Source organism: Nomascus leucogenys, chromosome 14, assembly GCF_006542625.1.
Source record: "Nomascus leucogenys isolate Asia chromosome 14, Asia_NLE_v1, whole genome shotgun sequence".
Classification (NCBI taxonomy): Eukaryota; Metazoa; Chordata; class Mammalia; order Primates; family Hylobatidae; genus Nomascus; species Nomascus leucogenys.
The window spans coordinates 9628769-9647019 of record NC_044394.1 but is presented as its reverse complement, the minus strand read 5'-3'; the positions used below and the strand labels follow the sequence as shown (position 1 = coordinate 9647019).

Sequence of the window (18251 nt, the reverse complement as noted above, 5' to 3'; positions counted from 1 at the left end):
CTCTATCCCAAATTTCCTATTTGACTTACAGCTGTTAGTTGTTTTACCTTGTTCTTCCATTCATATCCCCTAACTCTTTTTGTTTTTTTTAAATTTTAATCCAACCCTCAAATGAAACCAGAGCACATCCCCCCAAGTCTTAACAGTAAGAGTGGCCGGGCGCGGTGGCTCACGCTTGTAATCCCAGCACTTTGGGAGGCCGAGGAGGGCGGATAACAAGGTCAGGAGATCGAGACCACGGTGAAACCCGGTCTCTACTAAAAATACAAAAAAAAAAAAAATTAGCCGGGCGTTGTGGCGGGCGCCTGTAGTCCCAGCTACTCGGAGAGGCTGAGGCAGGAGAATGGCGTGAACCCAGGAGGCGGAGCTTGCAGTGAGCCGAGATTGCGCCACTGCACTCCAGCCTGGGCGACAGAGCCTCCGTCTCAAAAAAAAAAAACAAAACAGTAAGAGTATCTCAGGGCTCAGTCACTAGACCTTGCCCCCTTTTCTATCTGCACTCAATCCCTACATGACCTCAAGACTTTGTATACTATCTATATGCTACTGGCTCCCCCAGACTGAAAGCTCCACCCTAGACAACACCTGAAATCAATTCTTATAATGGGAAGACAAATAGGTATCACCACCTTAATGTCTAAAACATGCCGAAAGGGTAATGTGTCCAAAACTGAACTTCCGACCTCTCCTTTTCACTGATGTTCCAGTCATTTCTTTATCAGTTAGTGGCAACTCCATTTTTCCAGCTGCTCGGTTAAAAATACTGAGTAGGAGCGGGGCACGGTGGTTCATGCCTGTAATCCCAGTACTCTGAGAGGCCGAAGTGGGTAGATCACTTGAGGCCAGGAGTTCGAGACCAGCCTGACCCACACGGTGAAACCCCTGTGGCACAGAGTGAGACCTCATCTCAAAAAAACAAAAAAAAGAAAGAAAGAGAAAAAAGAAAAATTCATGAGTAATGAGAACCCTTATATTTGTTACTTCTGCCTAAATTCTGTAGCCCCAGACACTCAAAGGTCTTTACTAAAAATACAAAATTAGCCGGGCATGGGGGCGCACGCCTATAATCCCACCTACTTGGGAGGCTAAGGCAGCAGAATCGCTTGAACCCAGGAGGTGGAGGTTGCAGTGAGCTGAGATCACACCACTGCACCCCAACCTGGGCAATAAGAGCGAAATTCTGTCTCAAAAAAAAAAAAAAATCATGAGTAGGCTGAGCGCTGTGGCACACCCCTATAGTCCAAGCACTTTGGGAGGCTGAGGTGGACAGATCGCTTGGAGCCAGGAATTTGAGACCAACCTGGGCAAAGCGAGACGTCTCTACAAAACATTCTTAAAAATTAGTTGGGTGTGGGCTGGGCATGGTGGCTCACGCTTGTAATCCCAACACTTTGGGAGGCCGAGGCAGGCGGATCACGAGGTCAGGAGATCGAGACCACAGTGAAACCCCATCTCTACTAAAAATACAAAAAATTAGCCGGGCGTGGTGGCGGGCACCTGTAGTCCCAGCTACTTGGAGAGGCTGAGGCAGGAGAATGGCGTGAACCCAGGAGGCGGAGCTTGCAGTGAGCCGAGATTGCACCACTGCACTCCAGCCTGGGTGACAGAGCAAGACTCTGTCTCAAAAAAAAAAAAAAAAAATTAGTTGGGTGTGGTGGCATGCACCTGTAGTCCCAGCTACTTGGGAAGCTGAGGCTGGGGGAACACTTGAGCCCAGGACTTTAGGGGCTTCAATGAGCTCTAGCCTAGGGCACAGAGTGAGACCTCATCACAAAAAAAAAAAAAAAAAAAAAAAAAAAAAAAAAAAAAAAAGGGAAAATTCATGAGTAATAAGAACCCTTACACTTGTTACTTCTGCCTAAATTCTGTGGCCCGAGACACTCACAGGTCTCACTGCCTCATCTCTTTACTCACACTTTACTTACATATCATCCTAGCGAGACCCTCCTCTGACCATCCCATTTAGAATTATTACACAGGCCCCACCCCCATAGCATTCCCTGCTTTATTTTTCTTGGTAGCATTTCTAACACAGTATGTGTCCTACTTAGTTACTTTAGTTTATCATGTTTTCCCCTAACCTAGAAAGTAAGCTCCATGGGTGCAGGAATTTTTGTTTCATTCACTGCTGAATCCTCAGCACCTGAAACAGTACCTAGCACATAGCAGGTATTTAATAAATATTTGGTGAATAAAGAACAATCATGAAGAAGTAGGAACTGTATGCTTTTAAAATACATCCACAAATTATTTGATATACTTGAGGGTGGGCTGGACTTAGTGATTCAGGGCTAACAAAATACAAAGCTGGGTTCCCTACAGCAAGTGATCAAGAAAGCAAGGTAGAAGTCAAAATATATTTTTATGATCACTTGCTCTAAGGAAGCCAGCTGCCATGTGATGAAGGCACATCAAGCAACCCTATGCAGAGGCCGGCAAAGCAAGAAACTGAAGCCTTCTGCCAATCCAGGTTACTCAGTGAGCTGTCTTACAAGTAGATGCTCCAACCCCATTGAAGGCTTCGATGATTAATGACATCTTGATTACAGCTACACAAGAGACCCTGAGCCAAAACCATCCAGTTAAGTCACCCCTGGGTTCCTGAGCCAGAGAAACTGTGTACATAAAAAATGTTTTAAATTCCTAAGTGTGGGAGTATTTGATTACACAGCAATAGATAACTAATACAGTGGGACTGTAATAACCTGGGATAATCACTTCGGGAAGAAATTTGGCAATACCTAATAAAACTAAGCATGTAGATATCTCTGAACTGAGTCTCCCAACTGGTATTCCTTGGATGAGTGAGGCCTAGGGGCAGCAGGGTGGGTCCTCAGTGGCTAGAGCGTCCAAGTTAGTTACCTCAATCTCAAGTAGCCTCCTCTGCTTACTGTAGAAATATTATCATCTTGTGTGAGTGTTACGACACAAAAACAGTTGGTAAGTAACATACTATGACCCAGAAATTCCATTTCTAGTTATGTATCTTAAAGAAATCTTGCCAGGCACAGTGGCTCATGCCTGTAATTCCAGCACTTTGGGAGGCCGAGGGGGGCGGGTCACCTGAGGTCAGGAGTTCAAGACCAGCCTGACCAACATAGAGAAACCCCGTCTCTACTAAAAATACAAAATTAGCCAGGCGTGGTGGTGCGTGCCTGTAATCCCAGCTACTCGGGAGGCTGAGGCAGAAGAATCGCTTGAACCTGGGAGGCAGAGGTTACAGTGAGCCAAGATTGCACCACTGCACTCCAGCATGGGCAACAAGAGTAAAACTGCATCTCAAAAAAAAAAAAAAAAAAAAAAAAAAAAAAAAAGAAATCTCATATGTGTGTATAAGGAAATATTTATTGCAGTATTTTTCATAATAGCAAATGTTTGGATATAACATAAAAAGTCCACCAGTCAGGGTGTGGAAGAAGAAAATTATAGTTTCGCATTGGAAACAAATTATTAATATATATATAGTAGTTGTGCTGGGTGTGGTGGCTCATGCCTGTAATCCCAGTGCTTTGGGAGACCGAGGTAGGAGGATGGCTTAAGCCCAGGACCACCCCGGGCAACATAGTGAGACCTCGTCTCCTTAAAAAAGAAAAAATTAGCCAGGCGTGGTGGCTCACACCTGCAGTCCCAGTTACTCAGGAGGCTGAGGTGGGAGGATTGCTTGAGCCTGGGAGATAGAGGTTGCAGTGAGCCGTCATCATGCCACTGCAATCCAGCCTGAATAACAGAACAAGACCCTGTCTCATAAAATAAAAATAAACAAATGTGCATTTTCTCAGAGACATTTTCTTTGGAAAAACTACCCCCATCTAGCATAGCCAAGGTAAGACACCTTAATAGGTATAATTCTCTAGCCTTCTTTCCAAAGCCAGGTAGACCAGAAATATAACTATTTTCTTCATAGTTATTTTACTTTGCTAACTAAAGAAAAAAGAGGTTTTGAAGGCTCTCAGGAGGACTATTAAGGGCTAAAGTAGAATGGGATACTTAAAAATAGTTTCGAGGGTAACATTAAGCCTAGATATGCATATACTTCCCTAAACACAGATAGAAATTAGCAAAACATTGAACGTGACTCATGAACAAAGGGCAACTGTCAGTGCAATATATACCTAAACCTTCCCCTCAATTAGGCTTTTTTTTAGAGTCTTGCTCTGTCGCCCAGGCTGGAGTGCAGTGGTGCGATCACTGCAACCTCTGCCTCCTGCTTTCAAGCAATTCTCCTGACTCAGCCTCCTGAGTAGCTGGGACTACAGCTACACATCACTATGCCAAGCTAATTTTTGTATTTTTAGTGAAGATGCAGTTTCACCATGTTGGCTAGGCTGGTCTCAAACTCCTGACCTCAAGTGATCCGCCCACCTCAGCCTCCCAAAGTGCTGGGATTATAAGCGTGAGCCACCATGCATGGCTTCGATTAGGTTCTTATGCATTTAATAGAATATCATGATATCTCTACCCTCACTATATGCCGTGTAAGGGTTTAGTTCTCAGTGTCCTCTTTTATTTTGCCACCATATATTGTAGAAAATTCAATATAATTTCACCAAATTGAGTCCTACTTACCAAGTGCTCTTGCTACTGCCAGAAAAGGAATCTGGTCAATAACTGTGCTCCTTCTAACTGGTCCATTGTGAGTGAGCCGAGGTCGTTTCCAAACTACACGATTCACCCCAGACTTGTTCATTACACTAAAAATAAATAGAGTTCACATAAATAATCTAAATGATTAAAATACAACAACTAAGGTAGCTCAGTATATTAAATCACTAATAAAATAAGACCACATTATTACAAAATAATGTCTTATGTGTTTCAAATACAAAGATGCATAAGCCAAAATTCCTGTTCAGAGAGGAATTAGGGTAGATTCAAAGTGGAAAATTTTGAGATTACTGGAATAGGCAGTATAACCAAATGAATGTAATGTGAAGAAAAGTGAGTATAAATACCATGTCAAAAAAAAAAGCAAAACTACCTAATTAGTAAACAATTGGGGGTTGACAGAAGGCCTTATCTAAGTGGAGAGAGAATTGCTTCAACTCAGGAGGCAGAGGCTGCAGTGAGCCGAGATCACACCACTGCACTCCAGCCTGGATGACAGAGCGAGACTCTTGTCTCAATAAATAAATAAATAAATAAATAGGGATTAAATTGTGATATAAGCAGTTAAAAAGGAAAGGTTATAGAGTTCTGAGTGTTTAAGTTGAGGATGGGGGAAACATAGCAGAACTTCAGTTTTAATTTTTGTTGTTGTTGTTTCTGAGATGGAGTCTCACTCTGTTGCCCAGGCTGGAACACAGTGGCGTGATCTCAGCTCACCACAACCTCCACCTCCTGGGTTCAAGCGATTCTCCTGCCTAAGCCTCCTGAGTAGCTTGGATTACAGGCGTATGCTACCACGCCTGGCTATTTTTGTATTTTTAGCAGAGATAGGGTTTCAGCATGTTGGCCAGCCTGGTCTCGAACTCCCGACCTCAGGTGATCCACCCACCTCAGCCTCCCAAAGTGATGGGATTACAGGCTGACGTCAGCCACCATGCCCAGCCAGTTTTTTTGCTTATTTTTATTTACTTATTTTGAGATGGAGTTTTGCTCTTGGAGTGCAGTGGCACGATCTCGGCTCACTGCAACCTCCGCCTCCTGGGTTCAAGCGATTCTTCTGCCTCAGCCTCCCAAGTAGCTGGAACTACAGGCACGCGCTACCACGCCTGCTAATTTTTGTATTTTTAGTAGGGACAGGGTTTCACCATTTTGGCCAGGCTGGTCTCAAACTCCTGACCTCAGTCTCCCAAAGTGCTGGGAGCCACCACGTGGGCCACCACGCCTGGCTAATTTTTTCTTTTTTGAGGAGACGGGGTCTCACTATGTTGCCCGGGCTGGTCCCGGGTTTAAGCCATCCTCCCACTTCAGTCTCCCAAAGTGCTGGGATTACAGGTGTGAACCACAGCGCCCAGCCTATTTTTTGTTTTTTGATACAGGGTCTCTCTCTGTCGCCCAGGCTGGAGTGCAGTGGTGCACTCATGGGTCACTGCAGCCTTGACCTCCTCCTGGGCTGCAGTGATCCTCCCACCTCAGTCTCCTGAGTAGCTGAGAATACAGGCATGTGCCACCATGCCCAGCTAATTGTTGGCAGTTTTAATATGATTTCAGCAATATACAGAAAATACTATATATTTAGGTATTTCTGTAATTCAAAGTGTGAGACTAGACTTTGTGAAACAGATCTGCTGTAGACATACAGATTTGGGAGTTACAAGAGTAAGAAAACCCTCCTAAAAATGTGTCATAGGAGCAACAGAAATGCCTAAAACTTGGAAATATGATTAGTTCTTTTTTTTTTTTTTTGAGACAGAGTCTGGCTCTGTCGCCCAGGCTGGAGTGCAGTGGTGCGATCACGGCTCACTGCAAGCTCCGCCTCCTGGGTTCATGCCATTCTCCTGTCTCAGCCTCCCGAGTAGCTGGGACTACAGGAGCTTGCCACCATGCCTGGCTAATTTTTTGTATTTTTGGTAGAGACGGGGTTTCACTGTGTTAGCCAGGATGGTCTCGATCTCCTGACCTCGTGATCCACCCGCCTTGGCCTCCCAAAGTGCTGGGATTACAGGCATGAGCCACCGCACCCGGCCGGAAATATGATTAGTTCTTTAGGAAAAAACACTGATAATCAAAACATTACAGATGGTCTCTCAAACTATGCCTGGCATGACCAAAATGAGCTTTACTTCAAATGGGAATTTTTTAAATTTAATTTTTATTAATTTAAACAGTCATTTGTGGCTAGTGGTGAGTATACCAAACAGTCCAGAGGAGGACTGAAACAAGTAGAAAATGACCAGAAAACATTGTGGGTGTTAACAAAGAATAGAAATTCCAGAAAGTTGCTCATTTACCATCCCCCCCACCCTTTTTTTTTGGAGATAGTCTTGCTCTGTTACCTAGGCTGGAGTGCAGTGGTGTGATCTTGACTCACTGCAGCCTCAGCCTCCTGAGTAGCTAGGATTACAGGCACCCGCCACCATGCCCGGCTAATTTTTTATTTTTAGTAGAGATGGGGTTTAACCGTATTAGCCAGGCTGGTCTCGAACTCCTGGCCTCAACTGCCTCAGCCTCCCAAAGTGCTGGTCTTACAGGCATGAGTCACCATGCCCAGCCTACCATCCCTTTTGAGAACTAGTTTTCATTTTGTTTTGAGACAGGGTGTCGTTCTGTCGCCCAGGCTGCAGTGCAGTGGTGTGATCGTGGCTCACCACAGCTTTGACTTCCCAGGCTCAAGTGATGCTCCCACCTCAGTTTCCCAAATAGCTGGGACCAAAGGCATGTAATTTTTTTGTAGAGAACGGATCTCACTATGTTTGCCAGGCTGGTCTTAAACTCCTGGGCTCAGGCCATCCTCCCATCCGGGCCTTCCAATATGCTGGGATTACAGGCGTGAGCGACCATGCCCAGCCAAGAACTAGTTTAAAGAAGTTCTGATATAAACAGGTTGATCATAACAAGAGTTAAAATATCAAAGGCATTCATTTTGTTATATTAAGCTTTCTTCAATGATGATCCTCAAAAATCAACAGCAGAGTAAAGACTAAACTTGCCATTCACAAGAATCCATGAAACACAAGAGTTATGATAAGATGCCAACATTCTGCCTTAATACCATCTTAAAGCTCTATTATTCTTTGCTAAACCTTCTCCCTACAAGGTAAGGCTTAGTACCTAAGTAATTTAGAGTAGCTGCTTCCAATATAACTAGACGAGCAGCTCTCTCGACACTTAATATTCAAAGATATTATGATCTGTGTTTCTAAGACACAAAAAGACAAATAATGATACTGGTTAAAACATAGAAGTTTTAACATCTAGTAACAAAAAATCAAAGCAACGTTATAAAAGATGCTTTTACTGCACTCCCTGTTGTTGTCCTATATGATTAAAAGGCACGTAAAAAGGAACAGCCTGACATGCAGAGAGCTGACTGAGCAGCAACAGAAGGCTGGAAAAACAAAATGCTGGCCCGTTGCCTAGGCAGGGACAGAGGGAAGCAAGGAAATAACTTATAATAAAATAGCTCAATTTTTGCAAAAAGTTACCTGCTCCAAAATAGCAGAGTATCTGCCCAACTGTCCAGATGGTGTTTTAGGTAATAAAGCCAAAAAACTCTTTCTAAAAACGTTATTAAAATCAAATAAAATATAATTTTAAAATTCAAGTAAAAACAAGAAAGAACAGTCAAGAAAGGTATTTTTAAAACACAAAAGGGTAATTTCTTCTGTACAAAATAATTATTTCCTTTTTTGTTCATTTATTTTATTTATAATTATAAAAAAATTTTTTACATAGAGATGGAGGTCGTGCTATGTTGAACAGGTTGGTCTCAAACTTCTAACCTCAAGTAATCCTCCCATCTTGGCCTCCAAAGCGCTAGGATTACAGGTGCAGCAGCCAGCTGCTTTATTTCTTTTTTTTGAGACACAGTTTTCACTCTTGTTGGGCAGGCTGGAGTGCAGTGCCATGATCTTGGCTCACTGCAACCTCCGCCTCCCAGGTTCAGGAGATTCTCCTGCCTCAGCCTCCCGAGTAGCTGGGATTACAGGCACATGCCACTATGCCTGGAAAATTTTTTTGTATTTTTAGTAGAGATAGGGTTTCGCCATGTTGGCCAGGCTGGTCTCGAACTCCTGACCTCTGGTGATCCGCCTGCCTCAGGCTCCCAAAGTGCTGGGATTACAGGCGTAAGCCACTGTGCCCGGCCCCAAGAAAAGTATTTTTAAAAGGAAGATTAATGAGAAAGAATCAGGCCTACCAATATTTAAAATTATAATGAAGTCTCAGTTTTAAAAATTATAATACTGGTAAATAAACAGGAAAAAAATAAAGCCCAGAAAAGACCCAAATATATGGAGGAATTCTGTTTATAATTTGCAAAGCCCACTTAGCATGACAACCAGCAGAGGTGTCAGATATATTCTGACCTTGACAATCATAAGATCAAATAGACTATAGCCTGAAAGGAGGTTCATCTAACTTTGCAGGATACTGGGCAGGAAATAGAGTATGCCACCATAGCGGCTTCAAGGATATTGTCTTCAGCAGTGATTCAGACAGCCAGAAGCCATTTTTCCATCTCCCAAGTGATGGCTCAGTTGTAAGCAAGACGACAGGGTCTAGCTTAGGTAAGCTTCATGTGTCACAGAAACCAATGTAATAAATAGCACATGACTACAGTTTCTTGGTCCCTACACAAGACAAACTGCATGCATACAAGGAAGCCAAGGCCTGTGTTTCCGAATAGAAATGTATAGTCCATTCAACAACTTCCCTACCAAGATGCAATTCCATTCAGGGATCATTCTACAATAAGCAATGCTGTCTTACAACAGAGGTGATATTCCACATTTATCTTAACCAGAGAAATACAAGGAAAGGGTAAATTCAAGGTCATCTTCCCCCTAAAGAAGGGTCTTAAGCCTGGTCACCCTGCTACTCAGTAATGAAAAGATGTATAATTATTCAAGTGGCTACTAGTAGCCACCTAGAAAAAAAGTTAACTTGTCTATTTACTACATATCATAGATCTTAAAATTCCAGAAGGATTAAAGATTAAAATATAAAAGATGATGAAACCATACGAGTACTGGCAAAGTGGTTCTCAAAATGTGGTTTAGGGGCCCCTGGCAGGTTACTACAGACTTTTTCAGGGTGTCTCCAAGGTCCATTTTTTTTTTCATAATACTACTAAGACCACATGTATACAGTGGAGTTTTTTGAGAGGCTGCATGACTGGATATTATATAGTATAATAAAAAGTGTCAATATTTGCAAGCTCTGTATAACTCAGTGAACCAGTATATTACAAACAATAAATGCATATATTAAAAAGTCATGCATAGGGGCTACACACTATATGGTTCCAACTATATGATATTCTGGAAAAAGCAAAATTATGAAGGCAGTAAAAAGAGCAGTGGTTGCCAGGAGTAAGCCGGGGAGAGGATGAATAGACAAAGTACAGAGGACTCTTACAGTGATGAAACTAATCTGCATGATACTATAATGATGGATACATGTCAACATATTTGTCAAAACCCATAACATGTATAACACCCAGAGTGAACCCTAATGTAAACTATGGACACTGGGTGATAACGGTATGTCAATGTAGGTCCACTGATTGATTATAACAAACACTCTGGAGAAGGATAGTGGGGAAGCCTGGGAGATGGGGGTAGGCCAGAGCGTATATGAGAATTCTGTGCTTCCCACTTAATTTTGCTGTGAATCTAAAAGTACCCTTAAAATTAAAGTCATTAATTTTTTTTTAATTATGCAGGGATTTTTAAAAGGCATTCAATTCAGGGCCGGGAGCAATGGCTCACACCTGTAATCCCAGCACTTTGGGAGGCCAAGGCAGGTGGATCACCTGAGGTGGGGAGCTCATGAAACCCCATCTCTACTAAAAATACAAAATTAGCTGGGTGTGGTGGTACATGCCTGTAATCCCAGCTACTCTGGAGGCTGAGAACCCAGGAGGCAGAGGTTGCGGTGAGACGAGATCGTGCCACTGCACTCCAGCCTGGGCAAAAAGAGCAAAACTCAGTCTCAAAAAAAAAAAACAAAAAAATTCAATTCAACTAATGTCCTCATTGACTGACTAATGGCTGTTAATGTAAGAATATGCAAAGTTCATTAATAAAGTTTCGGATACCTAAAGAAACTATCATTTCTTGAGTTTTGAAACAGTATCAAAGACAAACATTTATGGAGAAGTGGGCAAAATACTCTTCCCTGGTCGGGCGCATTGGCTCACACCTGTAATCTAAGCACTTTGGGAGGCAGAGGCGGGCAGATCACGAGGTCAGGAGTTCAAGAACAGCCTGACCAAAACAGTGAAACCCCATTTCTACTAAAAATATAAAAATTAGCCGGGCATGGTGGCCTGCAACCGTAATCCCAGCTACTCAGGAGGCTGAGGCAGGAGAATCACTTGAACCTGGGAGGTGGAGGTTGCAGTGAGCCCAGATCCCACCACTGCACTCCAGCCTGGGTGACAGGACAAGACTCTATCTCAAAAAAAAAAAGAAAAAGAAAATTAGCTGGCATGGTGGCACACATGCACCTGCAGTCCCAGCTCTCAAGAGACTAACATGGAAGGATCACTTGAGGTTACAGTGAGCCATGATTGCGCTACTGCACTGCAGCCTGGGCAACAGAGTGAGATCATGTCAAAAACAAACAAATACAATGAACAAACAGAGTTTCTAAGACCAAAAATATTCCTGTCGTACTAAAAGAAAATATAGCAGACTTTATTAAAAAGCTTCACTGTGTGTATGGCATAAAACCCAAGAAGTTGTAACAGAAGAGACTAATAAATTTAACTACATTAAAAGAAACTTCCACGTGGAAAAAGTTCCAGGAGCATAATCAAAAGACAAACTGTGGAAACAGTATCTAAAATTCATATCACATATATTAGACTAATTTCCTTAATATACAGCTAGCCCCTATACATTAATGTGGGAAAAAAATGGCTGACGACAATCCCCCAAAATGAACAATAAATATAAAGAGAAATACAGAGAAAAGAAAATATAAATGGCTCTTAAATATATAGAAAGATTCAACATTTCTCCTAAGATAAATTCAAATTAAAACATTACTGAAGCTGGGCACGTGGCTCACATCTGTAATCCCAACAATTTGGGAGGCCAAGGCAGGAGGATCGCTTGAGCCCAGGAGTTCAAGACCAGCCTGGGCAACATGGTAAGACCTCATCTCTATTTCTTAGAATTTTTTTTTTTTTTTTTTTTTTTTTTTTTTTTTTTTTTTTTTTTTTTTTTTTTTTTTTTTTTTTTTTTTTTTTTTTTTTTTTTTTTTTTTTTTTTTTTTTTTTTCTTAGATTTTTTTTTAAAACAACATCATTGCCAGGCGCAGTGGCTCACGCCTGTAATCCCAGCCCTTTGGGAGGCTGAGGTGGGCGGATCACGAGGTCAGGAGATCAAGACCATCCTGGCTAACATGGTGAAACCCCATCTCTACTAAAAATACAAAAAATTAGCCGGGCGTGGTGGCAGGTGCCTATAGTCCCAGCTACTAGAGAGGCTGAGGCAGGAGAATGGCATGAACCCAGGAGGCAGAGCTTGCAGTGAGCCAAGATCGTGCCATTGCACTCCAGCCTGGGCGACAGAGCCAGACTCTGTCTCAAAAAAAAAAAAAAAAAAAAAAAAAACACATCATTGAGACACCCCTTTTTTAAACCTGAAACTGGATATAATCAAAAAGTTTTATTTGTTATCCAGGACATCCATATACACTGATGGTAGAAGTACAAATTGGTACAACCTCTATAGAGACAAATAGTTATCAATATTCAAAACATACACCTCTTTGGCCAAGCAATTCCACTTTTAGGGAATGATCCTACAAATATACTGGCAAGTGCACAAAAACACACATGTGCAGATTTTTCATTTCACAGCACTTTGCAATAACAAAAAAAAATTAGAAATAAAAATCCTTGGCCGGGCGCGGTGGCTCACGCTTGTAATCCCAGCACTTTGGGAGGCCGAGGCGGGCGGATCACGAGGTCAGGAGATCGAGACCACGGTGAAACCCGGTCTCTACTAAAAATACAAAAAATTAGCCGGGCGTGGTGGCGGGCGCCTGTAGTCCCAGCTACTCGGAGAGGCTGAGGCAGGAGAATGGCGTGAACCTGGGAGGCGGAGCTTGCAGTGAGCCGAGATTGTGCCACTGCACTCCAGCCTGGGCGACAGAGCAAGACTCCGTCTCAAAAAAAAATAAAAAATAAAAATAAAAGTAAAATAAAAAATAAAAATCCTTCAATAGGAGACTGATTAAAATAAATGACAGTACATCTGTACATGGTACAGCTCCATAATATATTTGATTATATATGAATATCTCTCTTTTGAAAGGACACACAGCCATACTGGTTGCTTAGCAAGTGGGGGGGAACGAGGTGGCCTTTGGGACAGTAGCAGCTGAGAGACCTTCCATAGCATATCCTCTTTTTTATGCTACCTGAATTTGAACCAAATGAACGTCACCATTAAAAAAATAAAAATAAACGTATGGTATAAAATCTCATCACTCATTTATAAAAATTTAGACTATTTCCATCTTATTCCCATGTCTCTGCATTGCTAACACTAGAAATATAATTTTATATCCTGCTTTTTTGTGACCATAAACATTTTCCTCTATCATTAAACCTCCCATATACATGGGAGTTCATATTACTCTACCTTTACTTGGAAAAATTTCAAAACACCATGCGTTTTATAAACTTATCTATAAATGTTATTTTTAATGGCTGTATCATATTCAGCATTATGAATATGTTGCTAAATATACTTAACCATTCTCCAGCTGTTGGGCCTTCAAGTTACTTCTGGCCTTTAACAGTCATTACAAATGCTGCAATCAATGACTCTATTCAGATATTTTTGTCCACAGTTCAGATTTCTTCTTTAGAATAGATTCCCTAAACATTTAAAGCTACTGGTATATATTATTTTCTATATAGGTAATACCAATTTGTAATCTTACCAAGAAGGTAACCATTTCAACAAAAATATTGAGAGGAATCTCTTTGTTTCTTCTATCTTTGCTAATCTAATAACAGGAAATGAAGTTTCATTTTAATGTTTTACTTTTATTTCACCAAATGTTTACTATTGCTTTGCATTTTTTTGTTGTTCAAACTTTCTCTCCTTTACCCACCTATCCAGGGGTGCCATGCACTTTAGTACTTTATTTTATTTTTATTATTTTAAGAGATGGAGTCTCACTCTGTCGCCCAGGGTGGAGTGCAGTGGCGCGATCTTGGCTCACTGCAACCTCCACCTCCTGGGTTCAAGCAATTCTCCTGCCTCAGCCTTCCGAATAGTTGAGACTACAGGTGCACGCTGCCATGCCCAGCTAATTTCTTTTGTATTTTAGCAGAGATGGGGTTTCACCACATTCCCCAAGCTGGTCTCGAACTCCTGAGCTCAGACAATCCACCCGCCTCGGTCTCCCAAAATGCTAGGATTACAGGCGTGAGCCACCGCGCCCGGCCTCACACTTTAGTACTTTATTAATTTGTTGAATTCCTTATAGTTTAAGGGTGCTAATTCTTTTCTTTTCTTTTTTGAGATGGCGTTTTGCTCTTGTGTCCAGGCTGGAGTGCAATGGTGCAATCTCAGCTCACCACAACCTCTGCCTCCCGGGTTCAAGTGATTCTCTTGCCTCAGCCTCCGGAGTAGCTGGGATTACAGGCATGTGCCACCACACTCAGCTAATTTTGTATTTTTAGTAGAGATGGGGTTTCTGCATGTTGGTCAGGCTGGTCTTGAACTCCCGACCTCAGGTGATCTGCCCGCCTCAGCCTCCCAAAGTGCTGGGATTACAGGCGTGAGCCACAGTGCCCGGCCAGATGCTAATTATTTTCCTTAGTTTGTCGTTTCTCTGCAAAGGACCAATTCTGATTTAATAAAAGCAAAAAAGAGGAGGCAAGTAACGATATCATGGGAAGGCTTTAGTTAGAAGGATTATTTAGAAAACATTGGATTCTACTCAACTTGCCTCATATCCTCAATTTTTAAAAATCGGTATTGAGATAATTTTTAAATTTTTTCATGTTATTCACTCTGTTGATTTCTAGAATAATCTTTCATTTAAGTTTGAATCATAAAAATATAATACTGAAATCAATTTCAGTTCCTAGTTTACAAATTACTTACACATTGAAACGCTAAGTTCAAACAAAGAAAACAATAATTGGAAAGGTTTGCAGTAAATCTGAAATCAATGAAAAACGCTGAAGGTTAATTCTAATTTAATCTTTTTCCCCCAGCCAGATTCAAAGTGTTCTACTCTAGAACTCCAAGAGCTGCTCCGTCTAGATTCTGAAAGTCATATGAAAGGTTTTCAGTAAAACCTTGTATTGTTTCCTTGGGGCCCAATGAAATATTATTTCCTATTAGAGTCATTATCATAAATAAAACAGTCAATTCATAGTAATGAGAAAAATATGAATGTACATACATGGGTATTACATCAGACAAACTAAAAAACCTGTAATACTAAGAAAGTAACTTCAATAAAAGGGAGAGTAGTAGGTCAATTTCATTAGTAAAGCATAAAAGGACTAAATAGAACCAAAAGAGGAAAGAGAAAACGAGAGAATGTTACCTCCCACCAAGTCCTTCAATTCGTTCTCTTTCCTTGGGAAGTTCTGGCTTATGGTCCTGTGTCACCTCCACAGCTCTGACAAAGTCATCCTTTGGGTCATCCTGAATTCCAAGAACCACCCCTGAGTCACCTACGTGAGCTACATACATCTTCATGCCCCGTATGATGACCACACTGGCAGTTGTCCCTGATGTGCTGGGAAGACCTGTCATAGTCTTTGGCCATTCTGCTGTAATAAGAAATAAAATATTTTACTCTTACAAGTATAAACATTAATACACTGTCAGGATACAAATGGCAACAAACTCTGAATTAGCATGTTAACATTGAATTAGCATAGGAAAAAATTTAAGAAAAATATTCTGAAAACCACTAAAGGACTTAGGTTAATTAATGAATACATTAATAAATTAATTTTATAAATAATACAATTATGATACAACTATCAAACCAACCCTAAGAGAAATATATTACAGGATAGGTTTACTACTGCTACATGACTCTTAGTCCTAACTACACTGAGAGGAAAGAATGTGTTAAGAGGTTTTTTTAATCTGAATCAATTTTGATTCAAGAGTTTTGATATCATTTAGCCAGCCACTTAGCATCTGTCTACTAATATCTCTTCTAAAAGGCTTTCTGAAAAAGCTACTTGTTTTTCTGTTTTGTTGTTTTTAGATTGAGTCTTACTCTGTCACCCAGGCTGGAGTGCAACCTCTGCCTCCTGGGTTCAAGTGATTCTCCTGACTTAGCCTCTCGAGTAGCTGGTATTACAGGCGCCCGCCACCATCCCCAGCTAATTTTTGTATTTTTAGTACAGATGGGGTTTCGCCATGTTGGTCAGGCTGGTCTCAAACTCCTGACCTTGGGTGATCCAACCGCTTCGGCCTCCCAAAGTGCTGGGATCATGGGCATGAGCCACCGCACTCGGCTTGATTTGTTTTTGAAATAACTATTTTGAGTAGTCACTACTTAACAAATTACATTTACTGAGTATACTCACTGTATACCAGGTTCTATACTAAGAGCTTTACATGTATTATCTCAAATAATGCTTGTGACGAACTTATGAGACAGATATATTATTCCCTTTATTTTATTTACTTATTCCTCATCTTGCAGATAAGGATATCAATACTTTGAATAATTAAGAAATCTGCTTGAGATAACTCAAATATTTAGGGGCAGAATCCCTGTATATTGAATTACAAACCCTATATTGTTTAATTAAATTCACTGTCATTCAAAAATTCTGAAGTATTCTGTAACACTAAACAAACTGCAACTTATAGTTCATGACGGCAAAATGAGTCCAAACAATGACATATACTCCCCACCAAAATCCCACTGAAAGGACAGAATGTAAATATTAGAAAAAGTCCACAACATATAGAAACACATAGAAAGGTCATAAGCAAAGATGAAGAATTCCTGGAAGTTTAAATGAACAGAATTATGTTAAGAAAAAAAATAAAAATGCAGTCTTGTAATCCAACATAAGCAAAAAGAACAATCAGTAATAAAGACAGTAAATGAGTGTTCCTTTTTTTTTTGCTTTTGTTTTTTTTGGAGACGGAGTCTCGCTCTGTCGCCCAGGCTGGAGAGCAGTGGCACGATCTCGGCTCACTGCAAGCTCCGCCTCCCAGGTTCACGCCATTCTCCTGCCTCAGCCTCCCAAGTAGCTGGGACTACAGGCGCCTGCCACCACGCCCGGCTAATTTTTTTGTATTTTTTTTAGTAGAGACGGCGTTTCACTGTGTTAGCCAGGATGGTCTCAATCTCCTGACCTCGCGATCCACCCACCTTGGCCTCCCAAAGTGCTGGGATTACAGGCATGAGCCACTAGGCCGGGCCCGGCAGATAAATTTTTTTTTTTTTTTTTGAGATAAGAACTCTTAACAGGCTGGGCGCGGTGGCTCATGTCTGTAATCTCAGCACTTTAGGATGTCGAAGTAGGCAGATTACGAGGTCAGAAGATTGAGACCATCCTGACTATGGTGAAACCCCGTTTCTACTAAAAATACAAAAAATTAGCCGGGTGTGGTGGCAGGTGCCCGTAGTCCCAGCTACTCGGGAGGCTGAGGCAGGAGAATGGTGTGAACCCGGGAGGTGGAGCTTGCAGTGAGCCAAGATCATGCCACTGCACTCCAGCCTAGGCAACAGTGTGAGACTCCGTTCTCTGTTTCAAAAAAAAAAAAAAAAGAAAGAAAGAAAGAAAAGAAAAAAAAACCCTAACTCAACCAAAGAACTGTTAGAATAAACAAATATAATAAAATTGTAGAATACATCAACATACTAAAATCAGTTGCATTTCTATTCACAAACTACCCCCAAAAAAGTTAAGAAAACAATCCTATTTACAATAGCATCAAAAAGAATAAAATACTTAGGAATAAATTTAACAAAGGAGGTGAAAGATCTGTATACTTAAACTGTAAGACACTGATGAAAAAAACTAGAGAAGACAAAAATAAACATTAAAAACCTGTGTCCATGGATTGTAAGAATATTGTTAAAATGTCCATACTACCTAAAGAGATCTACAGATTTAATGCAATCTCTATCAAAATTCCAATGACATTTTCCACAAAAATAGAAAAAAAAACCCTAAAATTCATACAGAACCACAAAAGACCTCAAATAGGTAAAGCAATCTTGAGAGAGAAGAACAAAGATTAAAAGGCATCACATTTCCTGATTTGAAAGTGTAGTACAAAGCTACAGTAATCAAAACAGTATGGTACAGACATAAAAATACACCAAGGGAATAGAAAAGAGAGCCTAGAAATAAACCCATGTATATATGGTCAACTAATCTTTTGACAAGGGCTCCAAAAATACACCCTGAAGCAGCCCGGCCAAAATGGTGAAACTCCATCTCTATCAAAAAATACAAAAAATAGCCGGGCACCTGTACCTGTAGTCCCAGCTACTCAGGAGGCTGAGGTGGGAGAATCACTTGAACCCAAGAGGTGGAGGCTGCAGTGAGTGGAGATGGCACCACTGCACTCCAGCCTGGCCAACAGAGTGAGATCCTGTCTCCAAAAAAAAAAAAAAAA

At 41.1% G+C, this 18251-nt stretch overlaps 1 protein-coding gene across 1 annotated transcript in view; it reads right to left on the bottom strand.

Moving 5' to 3' along the window:
- The window catches only part of PPM1D (protein phosphatase, Mg2+/Mn2+ dependent 1D), a 67352-nt gene that overhangs the window by 26449 nt on the left and 22652 nt on the right, over positions 1-18251 (bottom strand). The window contains exons 2-3 of the mRNA XM_030827820.1: positions 15193-15421; positions 4567-4691 (exon numbers count right to left, since the gene is read on the bottom strand). Coding sequence (XP_030683680.1) covers positions 4567-4691; positions 15193-15421 — 354 coding nt within the window. The remainder of the gene's footprint in view (positions 1-4566; positions 4692-15192; positions 15422-18251) is intronic.